General features: G+C 29.8%; 1 protein-coding gene across 2 annotated transcripts; it reads left to right on the top strand.

The window, feature by feature from the left end:
- Positions 1 to 2,278: 2,278 nt before the first annotated feature.
- Positions 2,279 to 5,604, top strand: LOC105163824 (protein trichome birefringence-like 38). 2 transcript variants are annotated; one of them, XM_011082313.3, is made up of 6 exons: positions 2,279 to 2,424; positions 2,509 to 2,856; positions 2,950 to 3,121; positions 3,222 to 3,397; positions 3,511 to 3,669; positions 5,021 to 5,604. In XM_011082313.3, the coding sequence occupies exons 2-6, from the start codon at positions 2,570 to 2,572 to the stop codon at positions 5,325 to 5,327; spliced, it is 1,101 nt and encodes a 366-aa protein (XP_011080615.1). In that variant the 5' UTR covers positions 2,279 to 2,424; positions 2,509 to 2,569; the 3' UTR covers positions 5,328 to 5,604. The 2 variants fall into 2 exon arrangements, with proteins under 2 accessions (XP_011080615.1, XP_020550666.1); XM_020695007.2 differs by having other exon boundaries at positions 2,331 to 2,856.
- Positions 5,605 to 10,435: the final 4,831 nt, after the last annotated feature.

Genomic DNA, 10,435 nt, shown 5'->3' with positions numbered 1-10,435 from the left:
GAATGTGGGAGAGGAAGGATTACATTTGTGGCATAGCAGGTTTTGTCCATGTTATAGATATACATGCAAAGTTGAGACCAATAATAAAATGAAAATGTGAGTAGTGATGCCCACACAGATGTTGAGGTGTTCGTCATGTGTTTCTGCATGTGGAGAGGAGACTGCCAAATTATATAATAGCCCCCACAGATCCACCCGCCTCATCTGCACCCTCATGCATTCTACCTAATTAATTACCAAACTAATTTTTCAAATCACCACGCAAAATGATAGACCAAATCTCCTCCAATTCTCTTCATTTATAATTAATTACCTGCAATTCAATTTTACTGATTGAACGATGTTCAATAGTTTAGGCTTAAAAATGTATTTTTCGTTCAATACCCTCTTTGTATTTTGGTTTTTTGGTTCTTTAATTTGTCTTTTAATATAGCAGATAGGTCCTGTAATTAATTTTTTAATTTTTTATAATTTTGATCCTTTAGTCGTCGGAGTTTGTAAATATTTCCTGAAAAAAGATATGCCCTTTATGTGTTGCTTTCTGTAATTTTGGGTTTTTTTTTTCCATGGATCAATTTAATGAATCAAAATTACGAAAATTAAAAAATTATAGGATCTAGTTATTACTGTAAAAAAATAAAAGACTAAACTACTAAAATAAAAAAGGTACAAATCCGAAGTTGCATTTAATCCTATATACAGTTTAGGGTAATCACATTTTACTATTCGAACTATAATCATTTTTAATTACACTTTGGTATCTAAAATTTTTTCTTATGTCAACTTGTCATTTCAACTACTAAAATACAAAAGATACAAAATCAAAATTGCATTTAATCCTATATATAGTTTAGGGTTAATTACATTTTATCATAATCGTTTTTATTTACACTTTGACATTTAAACTTTTTTTTTTGTGTCAACTTAACATCTCTACTTTACAAAATTTTGCCCTTTGTCATTTATAATTATTTTTTAACCAGATTTTTTATCAAAAAAACATCACATTCAGTGCACATATAATATTTAAGAATTATGTGATATGATATTTTTCACTTATGTATAGTATCTAATGTTTTTTTGACAGAAAAATCAAGAAAAAAATGACCATATATGACAAAGTACAAATTTTAAAAAGTTGAAATAGAAAATTGATATAAAAAAAATCAATGAAAAAATATAAAACGGGCATAATTCAAAATATAATTTACCCTAGTTTATTTACGGTCCAACATGTATTCCAAAAACATGCACAATGTTCTATAGTTTATTTAGGATTGTATTCATGACCAGATCGATCTATTATGGGCTGCAGAATACAAGTGCTCGATTATCAATTTATCGCTATACATGGTCAGATTTAATATTGTAATTAAGTGAAATCGATCCCGTTTTCGTCATTCGATAATGTCAATCTTAATTTATTATTTACTACAAAGAAAGAAATTTATTTTTTATATTATAAATTATTACAATTTAAAAATTATGACAAATTAATATTATTTAACATAATTAAGTAAAACTAATGTCAAAAATTAAGTTTGCATCATGATTAATTTAATAACATTTGTCATGTTTTAACTTTTATATATATGACCAAAATTAACATTTATTATGGTTTTTAGTTGTATTTTATATTTTGAGCTCACTTACAGACCAACTAATAAGTGTTGTGTACCTTGGTCAATTATGTACAGTATTCGTCACGTTTTCGGCCATTAACCGTAACAAAAAGTTGTATTCATTGGATAAAAAAATTATTATCTATACTTTTAATGGCTATAAACTAAAAGTTGTGGTAAATAAATAAATTAACTACAGTTAGATAAAATCGATGCAGAAACTTAAGTTATCCATCATGAAAAATATGTTTTGTCATGTTTATGAGTCATGACAGATATATTAGCCGCACTGGCAAAACTATGGCCAACAACAGTTTTGTGGACGTGGTCAATGACTTGTGACTATGACTATTAATTTTTAATTAGGACAACTAATCATAGTTAAATATTGAATTTCTTGCGGTAATCTAACTGGGCAGACTTTGAATATATACAAACTTAAGACTTACTAGATTACAATTCTTGTATTATAGACAAAGAAATAAAAACATCATAAATGAAATTTGCAGTTTTCCACTTTTCTATCTTGCTTTCGCTACAATCCCATTATGAATAATAGCAACATTAACAATTAGGTTCGTTGTTTCCGGATTTTTTATATACTATTCGAATTAAATGAGGTTCATCATCTCATTACATGAAAATTCTGGTATATGTGGACCAAACCCCATTGTTTGTTTATTAAGAGTAATCTGACAGAACAGAATTGCTAGCTAGAACAAACATACGATTCCTCAAAATTAACTGTAGGAATTAAATCCCAAGAATACTGGACAAAGGCTGTCACTGTAACAGTATTCCTGTAATATTTCCCAAAAATTATCTTTTCAATTCTTCCATTGCAGATGCTGCTCTATATATATATATAATCCAAGTCCACCTGCAGGTTTCTGACATCCCAGCTTCCTCCTCCACCCCACCGCCGAGAAGGCAACATCAACATAGGAATGTCGACAAGCAATCATGTGTGTCTCGTTCTTGTTTCGGTGTCGTCCATGTTGCTGATCTTACCCTGTCTGATCAGCGCATCGATTGCAGCTCAAACTCATCCGCGGATCAAGCAAAAGGGCTGCAATCTGTACCAAGGAAAGTGGGTTTACGATGAATCCTACCCGCTTTTCGACTCATCGAAATGCCCATCAATCCGCAAGGAATTCGACTGCTTGAAGTACGGCCGCCCTGATCATCAGTATCTGAAGTATAGATGGCAGCCCGACGGCTGTGACTTACCTCGGTATGTTTATGTTTATGTTTCTCTTTTCCGTCCATGTTGTTATGTGTATACATGTGAAGTTGATGGAGAGATATGATGAGTTTTTTTCCGCAGATTTGATGGCGGAGATTTTCTTAGGAGAGTGAAGGGCAAAAAGATTATGTTTGTCGGGGATTCAGTGAGTTCGAATCATTGGCAATCACTTGTGTGCCTGCTCAGTCAGCACGTACCGGGATCCAACATCAGCAGGGTCACAAGTAACACAACATCCACCGTTGTATTTCAGGTGCATCATTCGACTGTAAACGTTTTACAGTAAATTACATCGACATCCCTTGATGTTAGATCTAATTAATCATACTGATCAATTACATATTACACTGCAGAACTACGGAGTCTCAGTCACAATGTTCCTGTCGCATTATTTAGTAGACATCGAGCAGGAGCAAGTTGGTAGAGTGCTGAAGCTGGATTCAATCAAAGACGGCGAGGCATGGAAGCAGGCCGACGTCTTGATCTTCAACACATGGCTCTGGTGGTACCGTAGCGGACCTAAGCAACCGTACGAGTCGACAAGCAAATTAACTATAGCTTTTGGATTATAGTACTTCGTTTTATGCAGAAGATGAATGCAGGTGTGTTGAAATTAGTACTAATTTGTGTAATAAATTGCAGGTGGGATTATATTGAAAATGATGGGAAGATAGTGAAGGACATGGACCGTATGGATGCGTTTCATAAAGCTCTTACAACATGGGCTAATTGGGTTAACTCAGAAGTGAATCCTTCGAAAACCAAAGTGTTCTTCCAAGGAATCTCTCCCTCTCATTACAAGTAAGAAGCGCTGCTCTCCCTTTGGAAATTTACATCTCCTATTTCATTTATTGGTATATTGATATTGCAAAACAAGATTGAACTTCTGAAATTGCGAATTATTATTTTTGTTTTTGGTAAAATTATATTTTTGGTCTTGTAATTAGGTCTTTAATTTTTTTTTAGATAAACTTAGTATTGAATATCTCACATTTATTTATTTATTTTTTGCAATTTAGTCACGTAGTGATAATTTTGGTCCTAACAATTCATAGTTTTAAGAAAAAAAATAAGATCTATTACAATGTGAAGAAGACCAAATTATCAACATAGGACCTAAATTTGTCAAAAAACTATCAAATGTGAGGCGTTAAGGAATAAATTCATCAAAAAAGAACTAAATGTGTAGATAGAGTAAATTACAGGATCAAAACTACAAACAACCTAAAGTTACATGACCAAAAATATAATTTCATCTTTTTTTTTATGGAACTATTTCATTGGATTTTTTGGACACGTTTTTGTTCCCAAAAATTGAATTTTTGTCTTACATAATTGGAGGGTCTCTATATTTTGTCCCAAATGGATTTTTTTGACACATTTAATTTCGAAAGATACTTTTCATGATAAAATAACGGTTCATGTGATTTTACCGCCTATTTTTCTTTTTCTTTTTTTTTTTTTATAAAAGTTGGGTTGTAGGATTGAATATATTTTTTAAAAAGAAAACAAAATCTAGGGGTCATTCTAAAATTCGAGTGAAACGTAGGACAAAATATGTTCACATTTCATATATGAGATTAAAAATATAATTTTAGTGAGAGAAGTAATATTGGAGTAATGTAGAAACACTAATGACACCAAAACACTCTGAATAAAAGAAGTTGCAATATGAGCTCCGAACTTTTAGAAAAGAATTTATTGCCTCGCATATCTAGTCAAATTGCATTTTTTTTTTGTTTAAGTGTTCATGGGGCTTTATACGGAAAAAATGCAAGCAATTTTTTTGTGATATTATAAATGAGTAAATTATTTTTTTGGAAAAAGTAATAATTTACTTTCTTGTATTTTTTAAAATACAGCAGTTGTGCTAGCAGCCAAGCCCACAACCAAACTAATGAACATGCGCATTACACGTATTCTTGCATCTATATTTTTTATGAAAACTTGGGTATGTGACTAAATGTATCAAATTTTTTCAATTTCAGACTATTTTAAAAATTTCGTAAAATATAGGACTAGAAAATGTTGAACCTCTCTCTTATAGGACTGAAAGTGTAATTTCACCTACTTTCAATATGACGGCAATGCTACATAAGCATTTAAAAAACATCATGAACTATAACAACACTCTTTTGATGAAAATTTGCAGTGGGACAGAGTGGAATGAGCCAGGAGCAAAGGACTGCTCGAGGGAAACAGCACCCCTGGACGGATCAACATATCCAGGTGGTGAGCCATTGGCAGCAGAAGTTGTGAAACAAGTTCTGCGCAGTAACATCTCTCCATCAAAACCAGTGCATCTGCTTGATATCACAACTCTGTCACAGTTGAGAAAAGATGGGCATCCCAGTAAGTACAATGCCTTCGCAGGCATGGACTGCACGCATTGGTGCCTGGCCGGCGTCCCCGACACATGGAACCAGCTTCTCTATGTGGAGCTACTTCAAGGAAGATGAAAGGATTTTGCACCACATTCATCCAATTTTTAGTAGTATAGACGAATACTAATAAAACTGAGATAAACACTCACATAAAATCGTTTCGTGTACCTTTTAGCTAAGGGTAGAAATTTATCAAAATAATTACTCACTATGTCAAATATATAATACACCATGTTGCATTTGTGATGAGGGCATATGTATAAAACCATTGATGTGTGAGGTAACTGATGGATTGGTTACAATATGAGAAAATAATTTGGCAAAAAGAAGAAAAATGAAAGTGATTTTATGATATTTTTCTACATAATTTCAGTAGAACACTAGAAGAAATATGATTTTTCTCGTGCTTAATTATTATGATCAAAAGTAAAAAATCGTAGTATGTATTAATTAATCATGGTTGTGGACGCAACGGTAATTAACCGTTGTTTCTACAGACGAGGCCAATATTAGTTATTGCTAAAAACTATAGCAAATATTCGTCAAAACTCAAATTTTTGTATTGTCATGTTTGATCGTGGCATATTGCACTATATAAAAAAAAAAGGGTAATTACGAATACCCCTCGTTGTTTGAAAAATTATCAATACCCTGCTGATTTTAGCGATCGTCTAACAATTAGCACAATCTGTTAGTCTCCATCAATTTTTATGACGAACTAACCAAAAGGCCTTATTGATTAAAAATTATAATTTTATTTTTTCTTAAAAAATTAACTTTTTATAGACTAAGTGGATAATTTTTTTTTATAATTTTTAAAAAAAATTTCTTCCATCCCATTTGATTTTTTTTATAAGTTTTTAATTTTTAAAAATAAAAAATACAGTAAGGGCAATGTTGACAATTTCATACATTCATCCAAGGATTACATAATTTTATCAAATATTATGGGGTATTTATAATTTTTCAAATAATAAGAGAATATTCGTAATTATGTCAAAAGAAGACCATTGTAATTTACCAAATAAATGACTATTTATGGTGGAACTTCTAAGGAAAATGAATAGTCCCAACTCACCCACTAATTGGGACACTGCACCGTAGCATTTATGTGGCATCATCCCAATGAAAATTTGAATTTAATTTGAAGGTTAATAAATAGAGAGAGATCAATGATGTCTTAACTTATTGATTAAGATTAATTTTTAGGTCCAATAGATAAGTTTGAGGCCATGGATTGGAGTATTATTAGATATGTGGTCATTTGTCTCACTTAATGTGGGTTATCATAATTTGTCTGTTTTCTTTCTGTAAAGGTAAATTTAATCAAACAAGAAGTACACGAGTACAGTACAATCACGAGTCATTATGGGGCTTCACCCTCGACAGGCTAAGGAATCCGCCATGCGATAAAAACCACATAAACTAACAGAAAATGATAGTTCAGTACTAATAATCCTCTGTCGAACATCATCAGGAATAGTACTGCAAGAGCACGTGCATCGCGGCGCGCGTTCTCGAACCGACGTCGGTTGCGCTCCATCCAAATGTGATAGACCAAATTTGTTTGTTTTATTTATTTGTTGACTTAATGTAATTTGTTTACTGGTCTTAATTAGTTATATTGATGTATTAGTTGAATTCTTGTATTACTCAATATATATAGAGAGAGTAGAAATTATTTTGGATCCTGAGTTTTGGTGTTATTATTAAATTGATACATGAGTTTTTGTAAATGATCTAATTGGTACTCGAGTTTTTTCATAAATATCAAATTGATACATGAATTTTTGCAAATACTTGAATTGATACTTGAGTTTCTCCATAATTGTTGAATAGATACATATGTCTATCTTAAAATATTTTTTAAAGACAAATATATCCTTTAATCTAAAAATAATTTCTCTATTTTTTTCGTTGAATCAAAATTAGTCCTAAGTATTTATTTATTTATCATGGTACATTCTATGACTAAATAAATAACATAATTTAATTATAATAATAAAAATATAGTAAATAGTAATATATAAATATTTTGTCCTTTACTGACACAAAAAATTAAAAATACCCTTAATGGGAGTGACTAGTTTTATAAATAAAAGGCTATAATTTTAAGGCTAAAAAAATATAAAATATATGTCAATCTTAATAACTTTAAAGTTACAATATTTAGAAAAAATAGTAGAATAATATAATTATATTATTATAAAAAAAATATACAATAATAAATAATTAGATTGAGAAGTGTAAAAGTCACCTTGTAAGGTAGATAGTTAATAAAAAAAATAAAAGAAATAAATATAGGAGATGAAATTTTATATTTAATTTATAAAAATTAGAACTTAAGCAAAAGACTGATGAAACTATTTTTTTTTTATTAATTTTTAGTCTTAATATATTTATTTTCTTAAATTATAATAATTCAAAAATTAAATCTAAAAAATTAGTTTTTGCTTAAAATGTCTTTAATAACTTTTATTTTTAAAAACATCACTTCCTACCCAATCTATTAAATGTTAATTTTAATTATTCAATGAATATTCTTATATACTAAATTAATTTACTATTACTCACTGTTATCATTTAAACTGTTATAATATTATAGTTTATTTAATTAATCATAGGACTATATTGTGCTATAAATAAATGGATATATTTAAATTAAATTATATTAAAAGGGTAATTTTGTCATTATAAAATGTTCAGAATAGAGATATGCATCTATTTGATTTTTATTGTAAAAACTCAAGTACCAATTAAGGCATTTATAAAAACTCATATATCAATTTGATATTTATGAAAAAAATTGGGTATCAATTATGTCATTTGCAAAAACCCATATCTCAATTTAATAATAACATTAAAATTCGGGTACTAAAATAATTTTGACTATATATATATATAGAGAGAGAGATTTTGCTTGTGTTGATAGGAAGAGAGTAAGATGTATTTTATATGTAGACATATTTTTAATGGAAATAGCAACAGATTCTGAAACGGAAAAACTTAGCACTTGAGAAATGGACATTGAAATTGCCACGTCTTTCCAACGGATTTTGTGAGGGTCACATCAATCAGAATTTTCAATTGATTATGCAATTGATACGACATTATTGTTGGTTTTTGGACCAAAATAAAACTGTCAACAATTCCGTGTCAAATTTTAGTTCAACTGGCGACAATAAACAAACCATCCCAGATTTCGACAGATACTCTCAAACAGCTTTGTATCGGATCTATAAGTGAAATATCATCGGTTCCAACCATTCTATTCTCGTTCACAATTCTATCAAAAATTTGAAACTTTTTTTCGTTTCAAAATCCGTTGAAAAATTTGGACCAATTACATGTTGTCACATCACATAGTATTCGAGGAACACCCAAAATCGTGCCAAATTTTCAACTGCTTTTGCGTCTGAATATCCATTGCTATATCATCATCATTTCCAACAAATTTGGCAATGACATGACGGTACCAAGTGCTATACATCATAAAGTAATCTGAAAAATTCGTCAAAAATCGTGACATATAGTATTCGTTTAAAATATCTGTCTCTATTAATTTGTTTTTTTGTGTGACTGATGCATGCATACATCAGTTGTAGAGATATACTCTATCATGTAACGTCTCTTGTAATAAATCATTTTCTTATCAACTTTACCTAACGAACATGTCGGCAGTTTTCCTCATAGTTATATTCAGACACCTCTCCATCTCATGGTAGGTGCTGTATGAATTCCAATAGAAGAATCAGTTTTATTTTCTCACGAGCTCTGGATTAATTTGTTCGTGAATTAATTGCCACGAATTAACGGTGAACTTATGAACAAGAAATATGCTTGATTTTAAAGCATGCAGCTCAAAATTGATTTAGCCAACAACCATATATTATTAGATTAAGATCTATATATGGGTGCGTGAGGGTTTAATTGCATTTTTCAGTCTCGTAATTATATATTTTTTGGTATTTTAATCTAACCCACAACTTGCTATGATTGTAAATTGGGTCTTCACCTTTTAAAATTCGGGATTTTAAGATAAATTTGGTTGGAATTTTTAAAGTTGGCTGGGAAGTGACATCATCATTCCGGCAAATTTGGTCCTAAAATTATTAAATTAAAAAAAAAAGAAAAAAACCATTTTACAATTCCAATAAATTATAGAATTACAATTATAGAACTAAAAAAGCAATTAAGAATTATACATGTGTTCAACATATGCACTTCATCAACTATAGGCTGCATATAGGATATATGCTTATGATTTTCGTGGATGTCTAATGTCATAATGTTTCTTGAATGATTGGTCGGAGCTACATACTCCAAAGACACTTAGAAAACTCGTACGTGATTTTACATTCTTGAATTATCATTCCATCAATTACCTAACTAAAAAAGTTTTAGGCACAATTTTAATATTCTCATTAATTATATATAGTGATAAAAAAAATTATTTTGTCATAATCAAGTTAAATCCATAGTTTATGAGTTATAATCGTATTGTGAAAATTATCATTTGTAAAAAAGAATGACAAAAAGCAATTGGTGACATATATATAGTGAAAACACAGTGACGGTAATTATTTGTTGTAACTGTATTTATGTTGTTGTGATAAATGTGCTACTAATTATTTATAGTGACAATTAATGTTTAATATTGTCCCTAATAATTATATTGTAATAAAATTAAAATTATTGTCTCTTAATATATATTTTTAATAACAAAGTTTAAAATTGTCACTTGATACCTTTTCGCAAATATTATATTTTATTGTAGTGTGTGCATCTTTCTTCCCCAAGATTCAGAAATTAAATATACTTTCCATAAGTTTTATCAGGATAATTTCAATTCTCGTACCCAAGTTATACCCTTTTTTCAGTTTTGGTATCCTAGATTTTCAAGTCATTAGACTTGGTATATAAAGTTTTTAATTTTCATCCACCTGAGTACCCTTTATTAGGTTGACAGTTAAAACAAACGGTATGAAAAATTAAGCGGGATCTTATCTATATAAGGGCATGTTTGGCTGTAATTTTATTCGATACACAAAAAAATTCTATTTTGATTTCAATTGTATAATTAAGGATAATAATGTAAAAAAAATTCTATAAAACAAATAAATGCCAATTCAAATCGTTATGAAAATAAAAACGCAGGCTAAATGCGGAGTAATATAGTGATA

Source organism: Sesamum indicum, linkage group LG6, assembly GCF_026168435.1.
Source record: "Sesamum indicum cultivar Baizhima isolate 11 linkage group LG6, ASM2616843v1, whole genome shotgun sequence".
Taxonomy (NCBI): Eukaryota; Viridiplantae; Streptophyta; class Magnoliopsida; order Lamiales; family Pedaliaceae; genus Sesamum; species Sesamum indicum.
This window is presented reverse-complemented; position numbering and strand designations above follow the sequence as displayed.